General features: G+C 49.0%; 1 protein-coding gene and 1 long non-coding RNA gene across 7 annotated transcripts in view; one reads left to right on the forward strand and one right to left on the reverse strand.

The window, feature by feature from the left end:
- On the forward strand, window positions 1-8,786 carry LOC106730029. Of its 3 annotated transcripts, XR_004316188.1 has the most exons (4): window positions 1-4,467; window positions 5,165-5,253; window positions 5,797-6,009; window positions 6,885-8,786. It is a non-coding gene; the product is annotated as an uncharacterized LOC106730029 (long non-coding RNA). The 3 variants fall into 3 exon arrangements; XR_004316187.1 differs by having other exon boundaries at window positions 5,165-6,009; XR_004316186.1 differs by having other exon boundaries at window positions 1-6,009.
- CNDP1 (carnosine dipeptidase 1) overlaps window positions 7,167-18,284 on the reverse strand; it is a 25,047-nt gene continuing 13,929 nt past the window's right edge. For 2 of the 4 annotated variants that reach the window (XM_032470456.1, XM_032470458.1), the window contains exons 7-12: window positions 17,017-17,101; window positions 13,181-13,341; window positions 11,687-11,851; window positions 10,343-10,484; window positions 7,882-8,029; window positions 7,167-7,703 (exon numbers count right to left, since the gene is read on the reverse strand). In XM_032470456.1, the coding sequence (XP_032326347.1) occupies window positions 7,598-7,703; window positions 7,882-8,029; window positions 10,343-10,484; window positions 11,687-11,851; window positions 13,181-13,341; window positions 17,017-17,101 (807 nt within the window). In that variant the 3' untranslated portion in view covers window positions 7,167-7,597. The remainder of the gene's footprint in view (window positions 7,704-7,881; window positions 8,030-10,342; window positions 10,485-11,686; window positions 11,852-13,180; window positions 13,342-17,016; window positions 17,102-18,284) is intronic. The other 2 variants (XM_032470457.1, XM_032470455.1) reach the window with 1 other exon arrangement.

An 18,284-nucleotide genomic window follows, 5' to 3' on the forward strand; every position in this document is an offset into this window, starting at 1 on the left:
TGCCTCTTGTTTTTAGTCTACCAGCTCTTGCCGGAACTCACTGGGAGATAAAACAGGAAGTCCCGCCCCTCCCCGAGAGGAAAACGGAAAGCCGATGAAGTCAATCCAAGGAAGGGGAGCCCTGCGTCCGGCTGGAGGGTTGGCGGTGTCTGACCCCGAGGGCCAGCGGGGTTTATCACAGGGTCCCAGAGCGGATTCCTCGCGGACAGTCCACTCCTCCCTACCCCACGCCTCCAGCTCCACCCCGTCGCACGCCCGCCCGCCGCAGAGGACCCCGAGGGCGACGCGGGAGCCGCAGAGGCCTGGTTTGGGCCGGCGGCCGGCCGCCCTCCGCCTTCCCCGGCCCCAGTGGGCCCGGCGCCTCGAGGCGCTTGTCTCCGGAAACAAGGCTTTTCTGCCGCGCCAGGCGCGTGCGCAGCCCCAGATTGTGAGGAAAGTCTGTCTAGAGGCCGCAGAAGGGGACGCGTGGAGTCCCAGGCCGTGGGGAGCCATGAGCCAAGTTCCGACACTGACGGGAAGGCGAGGAGCTGAATGAGCTGGTTCTGCAGTTTGGCAGTAAAAGCCGAAACGCCCCGGGTGTCTGAACGTCCCCTACGGGCCGTTTATACAAACGTTAACGGCACGGCGCCGGGATGGCCAGGAAGAAAGGACGGCAGGACCGGGGCACGGCGGTCCCCGCCTCTCCTGGCCCTCGCGTTCACCCCGCTGTCCTTGGAAACGCGAAGTCTGGAAGGAAGACCGCGGCCCGAAAAGCGCAGTGACAGAGATGCACTCGGCAACGAGCGGCGATGTCCCACTCGGGGGGGTTTCTCGGACATGGCCTGGTCAGGTTCTTACTGTGGTCCACGAAAATGCTCGTGTCTGCCGCCCACAACAGGAGATTGCAGTTTAGGAGACTCAATCACTGTTCCGAGGTCACACAGCTAATGAAGTTGGAACTCAGCTTTAAATTCGAGTCAGCCTTGTTCTGTCCACCGCACATCCTTTAGTAGTTATTTAAGCACTGTTAGTCTTGTCCGACAGGGCGGTCCGTTTCTCAAGTTACAGGAGCACAATTTTCCGTATGGAGTAGGCATTCTGTTGATCTTTAGGTGATCGATCTTGCTACCTTTCTTACGCTGGGAACTTTGTTAACATTTCATCTTCCTTCTTTGAGCAGTGAAATGAAATCTGAGTTTATTTTTCAGTTCCCCATCATCCGTTATTTTACGGACAGAAGAGCTTTGCATCATAAAGTGACCTTAAAGAAGTCAGCTTGACCTCATTTTCCTCATGTATAAAATGAGTGGTTTAGGGTAGTTTCCTTCTTTTGAAATTCTATTTGTATAGGTAGATGAGAGTCTAAATTTCTAAGTCACAGTGATAGTGTCTGATACAGTTATTCTCATTAAAACAGTTAAAAGACTTTGTTCCGTTAGATAATACTTGAGCACCTACTGTGCGTCATGCAATGCTCTAGAGAATCCAAGAATGTAGGGAAATTTTGATTATATTTTCTGTGCTATATTAGGAAAGTTTACATATATATAATATATGTATATCCTTATGTTTATTTATTATATACATTATGTGTGTGTATATATATCCTTGTACGTATCTCTTGGGGCTTTAAGAGATGTTTGTTAAAGATGATGCCGTTCCGTGTCTTCTGGCCGCCGTTTTTTTCTGCTGAGCAGAAGTCATTCAGACCTTTTCTCCCTCTGACGTGACCTTACATGTAATTTGTCATTTTTCTCAGGCTGCTTTCAAAATTGTCTCCGTCTTTTTGGCTTTTCAGCAATTTGCTTATGATGTGCCTACGCATGATTTTCTTCATATTTATCCTGTTTGGGGTTTTCTGAGCTTTTAATACTTGTAAATATATGTATTTCACCAAGTTTGGAAAATTTGGGGCCATTATTTCTCCAAGTACTTTTCTCCATTCTTTCTTTTTCTCTTGAATTCCAATTAAATATATATTACACACAACTCACTGATATTATACACAACTCACTGAGGCTCTGTCCTTTTTTGTTTTGTTTTCAGTCTTTTTTCTCTCAGACCTTCAGATTGGGTAACTTTTATCTATTCTCTGTGTTCCCTGATATCTTTCTTCTGTCATCTCTGATCATCTGTTAGAAGCAGCTAGTGATTTTTTTTTCTTAATTCAGATACTGTATATTTTAGTTTATTTTAGTTCTAAAATTTCTGTTTGGTTGTCATAATTTCTATTTCTCTGCAGAGATTTCCTATTTGTTCACTTATTACAGGCATATTTTTTGCCACATCTTTGAGCAAAGTTATAATAGCTGCTTTGACATTTTGTCTGCTGATTCCAACATATGAATCATCTTGGGGTTCATCTTTATTAATTTTCTCTTTTCTCTTGATTTTGAGTCGTGTTTTCCTTTTTCCTAAGTGTCTAGTAATTTTGGTTGTATCCTAGATATTTGAGTAATACAATGTAGAGACCGAATTCACTCATGTTCCTCTGAAGAGCGGGTTTGTTGTTGTTTAAACAGGCAGTTATTTTGGCGGTAGTCATACTCCATACTTTGTCTCGCCTGTCATGATGGCACCTGAAATTTCATTCAGTTCCCTCAGGCTTGGCCGAGAGGCTCCAGTCTGCTTCCCACGTGCATAGTGCAGCGCTTGTCCAGAGATTTCAGCGGGGTGTGCCGAATTTGGTGCTTCCCCCTGACTCTCCTGCCCTGAGACCCTCTCCTCACTTTTCACTGATGTGGTAGCCCCGAAGTCTACCTTCTGGCTTTTCAAGTGGGATTTTAAATAAAGTTTATAGAGCCACCTTTACTTGATTATAATTATTCAAAATGTGAAAGGAAACATTGGTCATTTTTGGTGACTAATCATTCTTGATGACTAATTTAACAGTGTGAAATTTAAAGTTCTAATTTCCTTTAAAATTTTCTGCCATTGCATTCAAATGCCTACCTACGATAACAGTGCAAGAATGCTGTGAACACTTAACCACCCACACCAGAATTTTAAATCTTAAGTCTTTCTGAATGCTGTTTTGGTGAATTTCAGTGTGGGAAGTGAGATGATTTAAAACTTCATATTTTCTATTGTAGTCAAAGGTATAATTTCCCTGACATCTTTTTTCATTCTCAATAAGAAATTACACTAAAATAATGTTTTTAAATAAAATTTTTCCATGTAATGACAGTTTTTTCTCTTCAATCTTCCTAATCAAAAAAAAAAATCAGTCATTTATTTACTTAGCATAACTGTTAGAAAATTACAGTCATTACACCTACCATCTGTTCTCTTCCACATCGTGCTGTAAAGAAAAAGAGACATTACTTTGCTTCAGAAAATCCCCTGTATTTCTGTCTTTGTACTTCATCAATTGAGCATTTGGACAGCTGAGCAAAGAATAGAATATGCCCAACTTCCTCCCAGAGCTTGCTTCCTGAAGAGGGAAGTTTTTTTCAATATAGTGAAAAGGGAGATTATGTTTCTTACTTCTTAAGTGCCCTACAAAGAATATAGATGCTAAACAGAGTTGGTCAGTGGAAGAAGTGTTATGTGCAAATGTTAGGCCTTAATTTCGGCGTCACTGCTTGTGAACGGCAGTAGTAGTACTGATGGCAGAACTCTGCTAGATTTAACCACATCTCACATAATCAGGACCTCAAAATCATTAACTCTGGCTGTTACATGTTCAATTACTATTCAAACTCAAGTTGAAAATTAAGATCAAAAAATAATAGCTAGACGGCACTGAATACACTTAAAACTAGATATTTAAAAATAGTACAGTATGTAAAAGCCATTTGGATCTAACATGAAATGATACTTGGAGACTTGTTTTTTAAGTGGAAGTAGGTATCAATGGAGGTGAGAAGCCAAATACGATAGCGTTACCTTTCATGAGCTTCCTTCTTTTTCCGCCTCTAAGGAACATGCTGAGCACGTGTTGTGGGTCAGGCACCGGGCTTGGCATGACCCTCCTCAGCTCCGCTGGCTGTCGTCCTGTGGGAGCCGCAGATCACTGTTACTCAGTCTTGATTGCTCAAGAGAAGTCATTTCGCGTGAGGTCTGCTGATTTTGAAATGCTGGCTTCCGATTCAGAAGTGCTTGGAACAATGTGAGGGCCGCGTGAGACCCGGTGAAGGGAGCCTTGTGGGGCTCACGGGCTGCTGGCTTGTGGCCCCTGCGGAGACACGGGCGCTGCCCGGGAGGCCTCACGGGAGCCGCCGTAGTCAGGGGCACCTCAGCGTGGCTTGTTCTACGTGCTCTTTCCCTGTCCTAGCTGCTCCCAAGACAGTTTCTAGGAACGTCGTGAGGCAAAGAGCATAAAGATGGAAGTCCTGGCTGGGGACCGCACGCCTGGCAGGGGGCACCTCAAAAGCAGCCACGGAATCAAAAGGAAGATCCTAGCAAGCAACATTGAGCACCTACTGTGTGCAGTGCACTTCACTGGGCCTCTGAAGTACAGAGATGACTTGGAAATAGAATCTGAAGGTAGGGAGTTGAAGTTGCCTGGGGGAGGGAGAGCTGTGCACAAAGTAGGGAAGGCCCAGCGGCAGGTGGATGGGCCACCTGGGTGCGGAGATCTCTGTTAATTTGCCATGTAAATGTTTCCTGAAGATGTGCAGCATGGCTAGAGCTGTGGAGAGTCCACAGAAAGCAAAACAGACGTGGTCTCTGCCCTCAGGGATCTCCAGTCTAGCACAGGGGCTGGCAGTTCTCAGTTGAACAAATACGCACTGAAATGCCGTGGTGGTAAATGCCGTCACAGAACTGTGGGGACTGCGGTGCTGAAGAGGGACACCTGACTCCCTCGGGGGGACTCAGATGAAGCTTCCCCGGAAAAGTAAACTAAGCTAAGATCTGGAGAACAATACCACGTCCAGGGTGGCAAGAGGATTAGCCAGACCACGAGGGCAGGTGGAGTTCCAGAGATGGGAAGGGACTCAGGAGGCCCTTGGTTAGTTTGAGAAGCCGGAAGGATTGGAAGGATGGGGCTGGGGCGTGTGCAGTGAGGGCGGGCGCGGCCAGAGGCGGGAGCAGGAGAGCCTGCTGTGGTGCTGGGCTTCATCCTGCCACCGCACAGCCACTCCAGGGTTTTAGGCATGAGTGGGAGGGACACGCACAGAGGGGCTGCCATGGGCACAAAGGTCAGGGCTTTTGCAAACATTATAGAGGGTTTGCTTTACAGGATATTGGAGGTGACAATGGAAATGGAAGTGGTGGTTTGTAAGAAATGGAATCACCTGGTCCTGATGTTGAATTGGATTTGAAAGGGGGGTAAGTGTCAAAGAAGATTCAGGATTCCGGTGGTCCGTTTAGCAGAGCAGGGAACGTCAGAAGGAAGCAGGTTTGGGAGGATGGATGAAAGTTTCCATTTTGGATGAGTTGAGTTTCAGATGTGAAAAAGACAGGAGGGTTGGGGGTCTGGTTCTCAGCAAAGGGGGCTGGGCTGGGCGTCCCGGGCACCGGGCCGACACCCAGAGGGAGAAGAGGCCCCGACCGAGTCCTCTGAGTGTCCTCCGCCCACTGCCCTCCCTGAGCTGTGAGGGCATCTACCAAGTCCAGTTGGCAGCCCTAACCCTAAGCCTGATATGCTGCCCCCTCCAATGTGACAGTCCCCTCCTGACTGAGTGTAACCGCATTCCCCCGACAAGCATACTGGGTGACCATTTTTAGCCAAAGATTGACCTTTATCCCCAACCTCTTTGTCTTCTTTTAACTGGTTAATGGGTCTCCTGGCCAATACCTGGGTAGATTTCTCTCACCCCTCTGACTGTAACCAACCTGGAAAATCCTTCCTTTCTGGCTCCCATATCCCAGCAGAACCCAGGCTCTGGGCCAGGCAGAACACCCGGGTGGAGCTAGGAGAGCTGGCGAGACTCTTTGTGACCCCGAGAGGCAGAAACCATGGGCCCTGCACTCAGACATCCCTGATTCAGTCTGGAATCTCCTAGACTCAACGACCTCAGCTCTTATCCTCCCAGAATAATTAACCAAGACACTGGAGGTCTCAGAGACTCCTCAGGAATGAAGGTCAGTGAATGAATAATTTTATAATTTAGTGGCTTGGTAAAACCGATGTTACGTTGCTCGGAAGTAGTTACGGTATATTTTACAACCAGCCTTGTTCATTGACTAATATGAACATCCTTTTAAAAATATAAATTGGCATCATAAACTTCTTGTATATTTAGTATACACCAGGTAGGCCCCACAAAATCCAAAACGTCACAAGATTCAGTGGAATCTGGCAAGCATAGACAAGCTTAATAGCAAAGGATAGCGAACACCTGCCAATATTCAACAAACAGCATTTAAATGTTCTCTAGCATCAGAGAAAACGTGGCTCCTCCCTGGATGTCCCTGCGAACCTGAATCCTCAGTTGGTTCCCATCTCAGGGAGGAGGGTCAGGGTGCGCTGAATTACTGGCTCTCTGATCCAGCCACATCAGACGTGGTGCAGCAAGCTGTAAAACTGACATTTCAAGAACCCACAAAATGATGGAGTGTGTTACGCTTGATTTTTATTTAGAATCGTAAGAGAAACATTTTTAATAAACCCTTAAATTCTTCTCCATTAATGTGATTTAAATAATGAATTTATAAAGATTAAATCGGTGTGTTTACATATACTCAGCTGTAGAAAAACTTCATTTTTTTGTTTGTTTACACCATCAGATCTAATCAAGCCAAACAAGATGGTTAACTAAAATGATTAATGAACGCACCATTAGCTGATGGCTTTAAATTTAGATTGCGTTACTGATGTCAGGGTTGATTAGTTCTCTAAAACTGATGTGATTAAAAGCTTTGAGCAATTTAGGATGTAGTCACTGAGTAAAATGCCAACGGGGTGAGAGAAGTTCTATGAGGATTGATTTTGCTGTGGCGCATTTGCATGTGCACAGATGCTGAAGAGAGCGAGCAGGCAGGCCTGTGCTGATGGGGCAGGAGAGAGACGGGGTGCAGAGGGCGGTCAGCTGGCATCGTACAGCAAAGGTGAAGAGGCTCGGAACTTAAAAGTACTCATCCTCGCACAGGGAATCCCAGGTGGCTTAAGGTTATAAACATCAATCATTTCCATTTGTGAACTTTTGAAGAAGCAGGAAAAATAAGAGGAAGCAAGAAATTAATACGGGACCCTGCTTTAGTAACTCCTCCAGAAATGAACACGAGGAAATCACAGTGGGCAGCGGTGAAGACCAGCATTTTTATTAATAAATGAAAGGGACACGTGGTAAGAGCAAGGGCGCTGTAGTATGGGCAGTCCCTGGGTGGAACGACCACGGGCCCTGTGCCCTTGAAGGCCTGGAACGCAAACTGGAGTGATGACGCCGATGAGACCGCCAGGGGAGAGCCCCATCCAAGACCCATCCTCGTCCTGAAGGTACCGTGAGTCCAGTCCCAGGGCCACTGGAGCAGGACTTGGGGAAACCAAGTCGTTGAAGGTAGCTGAGACTTTAGAAAGGCATGCAACAGCGATGTCTGTACCTTGGAAATATTTTATTGCTGGTCCAAATGTCCCAGGACATTTTAAATCAGAGGGAAAACATTGTGGGATCCAGATTCTCTGGACACTTAGATTCTGCCCCTTCCCCAGGGTTGTGGGAGAGGGGACCTGTCAGTAGGTCAGATCTAGGCTGGAAGGTTCCTGCCACGGCGAGTGCAGCTTAGCCATCTCTAGGAAGAAGGCAGCAAATAATTTGGATCCCTCTATGTAGTTCCACCTAACAAAGACGAAATAAAGAGAAACACTGTTATTCCCATTCCAACGACAAGAGGAAAAGGGGTCTACACTTTAAACGGAAAGACTTGATGTAAAATCCATCCAAAGCACGCAGCTTGTCAGGGGGCGACCGGCCTGGGGACCCTGGGGCACGTGCAGGCTGGCCCGGCAGTCCCGACCTGTTGATTTTCTCGTTCTGAGCGTGCTCGCCGTCGTCAGCAGCACCTAGCGGGAGCAGCAGCACGCTCTTCTGGATGGTGTCCTGGAACGTCCTGGCAATGGGTATGGTGGACCCGTCCCGGATCACATCCGGCTCTGTCCCAAACACTGAAACACAGGAGGGGAAGCTGTCTGAATAAACTAAGGACAAGACTGCCCCCAGTGATCTCCTCCAGCGTAGCGTTTGCTGGACCTTTCTTCCTCTTTTACTTTTTTAAATCATTAAATCTGATACCTGGGGTGGCAGGTAGCATCTTTTCTTGACTTCATGCAGTTTGTATGATAATATCAATAGAGTCAAGAAGAAAAGCATGGTTGCTTTCTTTACAATTACCTGCTTTAAAAAAATATTTTTTGAAAAAAATTTGTGTTTTGACCTAATTTTAATACTTACAGAAAAGTTGCAAAAATAGTACGGAGAGAGTTCCTGTATTTCCCTTCCTCTCCTAATGTTAACGTGCAATTACTGTGCAGTTATGAAGACCAGGGGAGTAACGCTGGAGTGGTATTAACTAGACCCAGGCCTGACAGGGACTTCACCACTCCTCCCCTTTGTCTGTAACGGGACTGAACCCAGAATCCCACACTGCACTTTGTCACTGATGCTGAGTCTCCTCCAGCCTGTGACAGGTCCCCAGTCTTTGACTTTCATCAGCTTGACCCTCCTGCAGAGGACTGAGCAGCTGTTTTGTAAAAGGTCCCTCAGTTTCAGTTTGTCTGATGTTTTCTCATGGCATCTTCAGCAGGTGTACAAGAGAGTGTACCCACTCTCATGGCTGCTTCATGAATTAAACATTGGGAAAGGGGGACTTGTTTGTTTTTGTTTGTAACCAGTATTCAAATAAATAGCTGCACTCAACTATCACCTGAATGTCTCAGAGTTTGTACTCAGCTTTCAAGGCATCCCACGAAGTAGTTTTAGTGGCCGTCCTAGGGTCTTCAGAGATGAGTTCAAACCTTCTAGGCTAGAGGACAAGTTGCTGGTGATTGAGTGGGAATGAAAAATGAAACAAAGATGCAAAGAACGTGCCAGGTCTTCTTTATCCACAGACCAAGGTGTGAATGTGAACAGAGACGATGGGCTTGGTCAGCAGAACTGGCTCCGCCCACGAGACCCACAGGTGCCCCTGCGCTCCTGCAGGGACGTCCGGCCTGGACGTGTCAGTCACACACCTCTCTTCAGCTGGCGTTGCTCACCTTCCCAGCTCGCCTTCTTCCTTCTTCACTCCCACATCTTACTGGCAACACGCTGCTACACCTGGGGGCAGTGGGCCTGGTGACGTAGAGGAGGACGGCTCTAAGTCTTGGACCTCTCCTCTAATTTTTAATGTCTGTGTCCCTTGTCCTGATGATCCGGATAGAGATGAATGCTCCGGGGAGGTCTGGGCCTCCAGTTCCAGCTCCGCCCATTGGTAATACAGCGCGTAGTCTATATAAACACCTGTCAGTGGTTTCCCATCTAGCTTCTGGAGAGACCCCCAAATTCCGCCTGCTTTTAAGAGAGCCCCCCGTTTTGCAACTGTTGGCAGTGTCCCACTCCTGCTGCAAAAAAGAGCGGGCATTCCATCTCCCTTGCCAGGCAGCACCAATCACGTGATCCTGTGCAGGACTTTGAAATACATGAAGTCAAAACAGGCACCCCAGAGGCAATCACAACTAAAGCTGTTCCCTACCTCTGGAGAAGCAGAGTGGCCTTGTGAAAAGACCACTAGTTTTAGAGTCAGAGGGGCCAGAATTAAGTCTCTTGTGTGTTTGGTAATTTTATACAATGAACTCATATCCAGGGAGCTCCCTCGGTGGAATCTCACATGGCCTGCCTTGGGGCTGTTGGCATCAGCCAGGCAGAAAAGAACTGGACCCACACCGTAGAAATGAAAGACCCAAACCCATGTCTAGATGGGTCTGTGCTTAAAGCTTCTCAGGGGAGATTCATCCAACACCCAAGCAGCAGTCAAGCAAGCTTACACACACGCACGCGTGCGCGCGCTCTGCCTCTGTAGTGGGTCTTGTTTTCTGCTCCCTGCTGGCCTGAGACCATCACCACCCAAAGAGCAAACGCCACTACATTTCAGCTCCTTCATTGTTAAATTCAGAGGATTTCCTTTACTTTCATGTAAGTTCAGCTGTGCCTGTAAAAGGATGATTTTCTATGCTGGCTGTCATTTCCACTGCTGACTGGGGGGACCACCACTCCCGTCAGCAGGTTACTCCATCTCTTCGAGCCTTAATTTGTGAGATGGGGGAGGCTGTCGGGAGGACTCGTGGGACCGTCATGAGCTGAAGCCCTGCATGTAGTGATGCAGCCCACACAAAAAGGGGGTCAGCACTGAGGTGTAAACTTGCCTGCTTTTTCCACTGCCCCACCAGGCACCCCTCTTCGTCCCACGGTAAACTGGCAACTTGAAATATCTCAAGTCCAACCTGTTTTGATGGCTCTTTTTGCAGCAAGATACTGTTTATCTCCAACATCTGCAACCCACGGTTGGAGTCCCAGTGTCATAGAAACAGTCATCTGGTTGGAGCTGTTTCTTTTGGAGAATATATGGTCCAGGTGCTGCTTCACCTGAAAGGGAGGAGAAAATGGCAAGTTATTCTCTCGGACCATGAATACACAGTCGTCCTCCATCCAGAAACTGAATGAGATCTTAACCCAACAAATTCAAGTGTTGTGATTTTACCTTAGTTCTTCCAGGGAGACAGCGTGAGTGAGCAGTATCTCCAGGACCAGAGCTTCCCCAGTGGGAGGAACAGCAGCTCTCACCCTCTTCCATCCCCAGACCCTCCGACCCCAGCCCTGCCCCACCCCATCTCACCACAGCGTCCGTTAACATTTGGCTATTATGCATTTTGGTGATTAGGAAACACAATACAAATACAGTTTCTCCATTTGGTGGTCCCTCTTTTTGGACTCATAAGTACCTTAACGACCGTTTGGGGAACACCAGGCATTTGGAAACTTCCAAGAAGCGGGAGCAGGGAGCTGAGCTGGGAAGGAGCCTCGCTGCCAGTGTCCTTTTCTTGCCTTTGCTCTGTTTCAGCTGCAACTATGGAAATCCTCCGAGAAAAGCTCCACACTCTGAAATATTCTGCCCAATCTTTCCTTCAACAAATACTAATGACCCTTGTCATGTGGCAGTGACTGTTCAAGGCACTGGGGTCACGGCTGTGAGTGGACTTTGTGTGCTGTAGGGAGGGGGACAGTATGCCCCAAAGGGAGGGGGAGGGAGGGGTTGTACTCCAGGCTGTGATCAGCACCCAGCAGGCAATGGATGGGGGCCAGGGGCAGAGAGGCTCGGCTGCGGTGTTCCCTGCTCTCCTTTATTCAGAGTCCACTTCCTGTGAAACCGATGATGGGTGGATAATTCAGATGGATAACTCCCTCTGGATAATGTTTTCATTACAATGGCTGCTTTCTGAGTACAGATTTCAGACATCATGGACCAACTGATAACGGGGGCTGGAGATTTTTCCGGCTCAGTCCAGCTTCTCCATCGGTGTGTAAAACCAATCTTGCCTTTAGATCCATCAATTAATTTTTCAAAATTTCCCATCACTCCAACTCCAAATGGTTATTTATCTGACTACTGTAATTGCATATAATTGAGCAAACAGGTTTTTACTGAACAAAAATTATATCAGTTTCTTGCCATTTATTCCAATCTTTTGTATTGGAAAAAAAAAGACTGACACTTGAACACTAATGACTGAATGTATGCGGTGCTCAGAGATGGTGCTGCCGGGCAAAGAACCGTGCGCACTGGTTACCTGTTTTTCCACCACAGACGTATTCATGTGAGGGACCAGACGGATGGAAAATTTCCCTATAACTCGGCCAGGTATGACTGTTTTGGCTCCAGGCTTGTCAAACGCGCCCTCAACCCCATGAATCGAAAGAGATGGGTACCGCCACAGGTGCATTAGGAGTTCCTCCTAAATCGAGAGTTTAGGATGAACAGACACACATTACTGTGTATAAAACAGACCGACAACAAGGTCCTACTGCATAGCACAGGGAACTATGTTCAATTTCTTGTAATGAGCTGTAATGGAAAGAATCTGAAAAAAAATATATATATATGTATAGTTGTATATGTATAACTGAATTGCTTTGCTGTACACCTGAAACTAACATTGTAAACCAACTACACCTCAATAAAAAAAAAGAATTGAAAAAAACCTTACAACATCCAAAAAAGTTCCTCCTAAATTAAAATAAAATTGTTTTATTACATAAAAGAATGTTGAGTTAAAACTCAGTTGAGTTGTACTGCTGTGTCACCAGTTTCTGTAGCGCTCTGACGCTGTTCATGACAAGCTAATTATCACCCTACTTAGATAGGTCAGGACTAACAGCACAGGTGGACCTTCCCTCCAGACCCGAGACCCTCTGCTGCCTTCACCTGCCCAAGCCCCTCCCATGACAAGGGACCCTTGTCATCTGGGCTCTGAAGTTTGCAGTTAATGAATGGCAAAGGGGCCCTCTTCCAAAATTGGGGTTTGATCGTAAATTTCTATGCCCAGTCATTGCAATGATAACTTGTGTGCTAAATGCATTTTACTTTTCAGAAGCTTTCAAAGACCTCTACAGAAACAGTTTTCTCTTGCTGTGACCACCAAAGAGCTAGTCTGCAGGAAGAAACACGTTTCGTAATAACAACTCCCCCACTTCTGTTCAGCAGGATTGCTCCCTCTCCTGGCAGCTCCCCCAGGAACCAGCCATGGCCACCAAGCGGCACAGCAGGCAAGCCTTTTTTTAAAAAAAAAAAAAAAAAGGAGGAGAAGGGAAAGAAAAAAAATTTAAATTTTCTAGTAACCAGTGCTTTTGGCTCTGGGTTTCCTTACTATACACTGAGACAGCAATGTAGCAATTTACAGATTAGCCCCTAAGTCTCTTGATTTTGTCTAGAAAAAAATGAACAATTATGGTTCTTGGAGCTGAAATAATCTCAGACAATTTCTCAGCCTTTCCCAGCTCACTGGCTGAGGGCCGGCGTGGGGTTGAGTCTCATGAACCGACTTGGAAAAGCATGGCTGTGATCTGAGTGACTGCCCTGTGATTAGGTGCCCGAGGCCAGCGCCAGGCGGACCCCAGAATGAAGACCGGATGATCTAGACCGGGAGAGGGGCCGTGAGAGGGAAGCCGGGCCTGAGCGCGCCGCCCGCAGCCCTGCGGGGGCGGGGCAGCACCGCGAGCTGGGCGCGGGAGGGCGCCGCCTGTCGTCATGCCTGCTCAGGCTGTCCCGCAGCCAGTGACCATACCTTGGTGTCAAACAGGAATTTCTTAACCCGGCTGCTGTTCTGGTACTCCTCCAGGTCCAGGTCAATGGCTTCGTACGTTCTTTTCTCCTCTTCTGTGAGAGGAGCCACGTGGTCATAGATTCCGGGGATCAGGATGCGGCCGGACGAGTCCACCAGGCTGCCTGCGAGACACGCGTGGGGCAGAGCCAGGTGGGAGTTAACAGGTGTGCCAAGTCCCGGCCCTGGAGCGGAACGCCGGTGACTCTCCGGGGGTGGCAGAGGGCCTGTGCCCGGCCCTGGCCCCCCCGGCAGAACCACGTGGCAGCAGCACACATCCCAGAGGTGATGGTGGGAGGGCAGGAGGAGGTTCTTTATCGCCCACCTTGTCCCGGAGGGAGGAGAGCACGTGTCAAGTGTGGAGTGACTCTCCTGCATTACCTGCAAGTTCTCAGCTAAACCTTCTACATCGTAAACAAGGCTCTTTTGTTTTTGTTTTATCGTATCCTGAGTTAAAAAGTAATGTGTTCATTAGAAAAAATTTTAAATATATACGTCTACGTATATACGTGCATGCCCGAGAAACTGGGAGTCCTCATTCCTTCTCAACTTCTCTCCCCTACGCACCCCGCAGGAATACAATACATACTCAACTTTAATTAAAAGCACTGCAGCCTTAAGGTCTAGTCCGTGAGCTACACATCATGACTATGCACAAAGCCTTCGCAGGGACTAAGCAGATACACCAACCTGCCATTTGTGAAAGGGGTTTGGGATTAACAGGGATGAGTCAAAAAATCCGCAGTATCTAGAAGAGCAGACGTTGAGATTGAGGAAACACTGCTCACTATCTTGAGAAAGTACTTGCAAAGATCCAAAGCAGCCAGCAAGTAGACTAATAATAAAAATGACAGGAAATGTCTCCAGGGCAGCTAAATCCGCCCCAGGCCATCCGGGGACTTTTATTCAAGTAAAGGCACTTCTTGAAAATTCGCACCACGTTCCTAGTGTGAGGAGAACCTGACGACGTCAGAAGGTTGCTGTGAAGCCCTGTATTTTCAGATCTTTCTGTGACGTCGGCAACTGCGACGCCCGGGCAGCGGGCTCGGAGGGAACCGGTGTACCACGCCTGGTTCCTGGGCACCTGCTGTGCTGCGGGCGCCACGCGAAGGCGGCACCTGACCCTGCAGAAGACCCCGCCTTCCCCTGCCAGGGCACGTCTCTGAGCACACAGGGTGAAGAACAAGTGTGACCCACCTGAGTGGCCCGACAGGTGGTTTGGCCTGTGTAGACACAAAGTAAACACCCACCAAAATCTACAGGCGTGCCAGACGCACGGCTTCCCAGCGCTTTGAGACGGTCACAGAAGGCAAAGCCCTGAGGTTTGAGGCTGTCAAGGCAGCAAAATGTGAAGAGAAGTCTTCCCCATTCTGGTTCTCAACCACATCCTCCGAGGTCCCCCTCCAGCTGCCCCGGGACCTCTCCCAGACCTCTAATTAATAAGATTACTACGATCCTGCCAGAAGCAGACAGGGACCCTCTTCACGGGCTGTGACGCAGACAGGAGCAGCAGGACAGACAATTCCATCGGCTCCCCGCTCCACGGCAGAACATCGTCATGGAGTCGGTACCCTTCCGGAAAAACACCTCAGGATGTACGTGATCGTTTCACCTGCTGCGCCCAGTGTTTCACAGCTCGGGAAACACCACCATGCAACTACCATTTAAGAACAAATATTCATTATAAAGAATATATAGTATATACTCATTGTAAACTCAAAACAGAACTATACCCACACTTCAGGGATGTGTGTGCTGTGCAGACGATTCTGCTCTGCACGTCCTGAGTCCATTTGTGGAAAACGAGTCCTTCCCCAGAGCGCCCCCGCCGCTTTCTCATTTTCCACCTGAAACACAGTCCTCCGAAGGTGACGTGATTGCGGCCGCCGCCGCCCCGACCCGGAGCCCAGCCTCAGGAAATGCACAGGAGGCGGAGGGCGCCGCCTGTGGGAACTGCCCACAGGAAACGTGACTCTTGATCCCCGGGAGTCTTCAGGGAATTTTAATTTATAATAATATTGGCTTATGAAAATGCCCTGGGCCCAGGGATCTTTTCTGCTTTAGGGCTTTTAGGAGACAGCAGGGAGGGGGAGATGTTTGCAAAGAGATGCAGCAGGAGTGAGAGCTCCCCTCACCCCACCGTCTCCTGCCTCCTCAACACACTGCATCTGAAGCCTCTTTAAAGACGGGGAACTTACTGATTTCCCTCTGTATCCTCCGGTGGAGACTCTCAAGCCTTTTAGGTGGTTGGCACTTGATAACCATTTGTAACCTATTAGTAATCATGGTGGTTATCAGGATGGTTCAGATAAGGAACTTGAAGAACAGAGAGTTTAGAAGCCTTAGCACAAGGTCACACAGCAGTGGGAGAGCTGCCACCCAGATTTCGGGTTCCTGACTGATGTGCAGGGCACCTGTCAGCCTGCAGGGGGAGGGCAGGACAGAGCTCCCAGGATGTTGTAACCTGCAGTGGCCCTGAGCAGGAGTGCGAGTCAAGGTGCTACACGGGTTCCTACACAACAGCCTGGCGGGACAGCCTGCACAATTCCTGCTTGTCTTCTGATCAGTGCTGAAGCTCAACCCTCATGTATTTGCACAAAGCAGATGAAAACCACATACAGGACACAATCCAGAATCACTCAGTTATGGATTGATGACTTGATTTGTTTCAAAATTCAAAGAAAGTGAAACCATGTGCTTTTCATTCTGTTCCTGACGCTGATCTGGCTTTTCCTAGCAGAGCCATATGCATGTGTGGGGTTGAATGGAGCTCTATGCTGGGTGAGACCACACAGTCCACCAACACGCCATGCAGCAGTCATGCTGGGGGGCGGGGGGCGGGCTGAAATCCACTCCTATGGACTGACGACGCCATTCCCAGGGAGGGTGAGCTAGAGATTATCTTATCTCCCCCCCCCCCAACCACAAAACATGTCAAGTTGCATACTATCTGAATTCTTCTGGAAACAATTTAAACCCTTTAAAGAAAAATGGCTTGTTTTCTGTCTGACACTTTCAAGCATGGAAAATATTGTCCAAGAGTTGAATTTTAGGAAACTAGAAGTCTGTAGGAGAACAGATAGATGAGACAGGAAAGATAAATGGGTGGATGGATTTCCTTACGTAAGTCAGGCTGTGAAGGAACAAGAAGCTCCAGAAAAAAGACGACACTGATCACCCAGAAGCAACCTCCCCACAGGTCTCCCCTGGGCTGACTGCTCCCCTCCGAAGACAGCCCAGGCCCGGGGGATGCGAGCAGGCAGGGCCTGGGGAGAGCGGGGTCAACATTGGAAAAAGATTTTTGCTAATTGATCATACACACACACACACACACACACACACACGAGTTCTGCCTGCATCCACCCAGCCACTACTGGAGGTCAAGGGCAGGGGCAACGGGCAAGCTTCCTGGCATCTCTGCGCACCTGGGACCACAGGGACCTGGAGGAAGGAAGCCAGGAGGCATGGGCAGATTTGGCACCAACTCTGGATACTTCTCCAGAAGGGTCTGGATGCTACTGTCCTCGAGTATGGCCAGGTGTGTCACAGCATCCAGTAAAAGAAAAGGGGGTGAACAGAGGAAGGGTTTCCGTCCATGGAGAGCAATGCCGGGACTTAATGAGCCTAAGGAAGGTTCAGCCCGGGGGCGGGGGCGGGGGGAGCTCAGAACATGGTTTTTCCTCTACTCTGCCCTTATTTGGGGCTGGCCTGGGAACCGAGGGGAGAGAGGCACTGAGTCAAACAGAACCACTTCAGCAGATTCCTTGATGCTTAAAAAGCGACATGAAAAGGCACGTTACCAAGGAGAGCGACCAGGTCTGCCATGGGTTCGTTGAGGATCCCACCGAAGGTTCCCGAGTGAAAATCTTGATCCCTGCATTTCACCTGCAAGAAGGTAAAAGAGAAGACAGCTGCTCACGGCCGCGGCAGCTTTAGCGATGGCTTGCACCTGGCGGAAGACACGCCCCAGGTGCCCCTCAGGACTCAGGTGGGTCTCCTGACGACATCATTTCTATTTCTGTCACACACCTTGGAGTGGCTGCCCCTCCCAAGTCTTCATTTCCCACTGAACTCCCTGAAACCGACTTCAGCCCCCAGCCATCCCGACACGGCTGTATCCAAACCACCAGCCCCTTCCCGGCCAGACTGCTGGCGCCCGTGTGCTCGTCTCCCCCTGGTTTCACCCCAGCTCTTGCTTGGCCTTCCTTCAGAAAAGTTCTCCAAGAAACTTCCTTCCCTGTATTCTTGTCTTGGCTGCAGGACAATTCTATATATGTCTCCTCTAAGATGTGCTTTTCTGTCTTTTCATCCCACAGCTTAATCCTTGGATCATCCTTTATACACGGCGCTTCGAGACTCGCCTGACTTCACTTACTCCCTCCAAACCCTGAAACGTTCGCCCCCGTGGCACCTGCATCTCCAGGCAGCCAGCTCTGAGGGCAGAGGCGGTCCTGCACCGCCCGGAACCCAGCAGCAACATGTCTGGCCCACAGAACGGTTTTCCTGATGCAGGAGCATCTCCACTTTTCTATCTCACTTGATTCTCGCAGCTGCGGGGCAGTGGGGGGGCTCGTGTCACCACCGCCCCCACTGCTGTGAGGGAAAAACAGACAGAGCGGCTAAAGGCCAACGGTTACCGGGGAGGACTTTCTGGTTCTGAGCTGCGTGCTCCACCGCAGGCCGTCTGCAGTCACAGGGCAGGACAAGGACCTGAGGCTGACACCTGGGGTGGGGGGTGGGGGTGGGGCTCCCCTTACAGGTAAGGAAACAGGCTCAGAGCTGAAGGTGCCCGCACAAGGCCGCGCATCATATGAGCCAGAACTCGGTGCCGGCCTGTCCGTCCAAGACGCGCAGGCAGAGCAGGCAACGTGGGTCACAGCATCCCAGCCTGATGGGGCAGCCAGTCCCTTCCCCCAGCGCTGCCGCCCCTGCCCCCATGTTCCACAGCCGTAGTTCCTAAGTTTTTTGGTTTGTGCGTCACAAACCCCTCTGAATCTTCCAGAAGAATGCACAAAGCACATGCGTTCACAGTTGGGGGGGCTTCATGAACTCCCCCAGTCCCGAGACC

The sequence above is a fragment of the Camelus ferus genome, chromosome 30 (genome assembly GCF_009834535.1).
Source record: "Camelus ferus isolate YT-003-E chromosome 30, BCGSAC_Cfer_1.0, whole genome shotgun sequence".
In the NCBI taxonomy this organism is placed as follows: Eukaryota; Metazoa; Chordata; class Mammalia; order Artiodactyla; family Camelidae; genus Camelus; species Camelus ferus.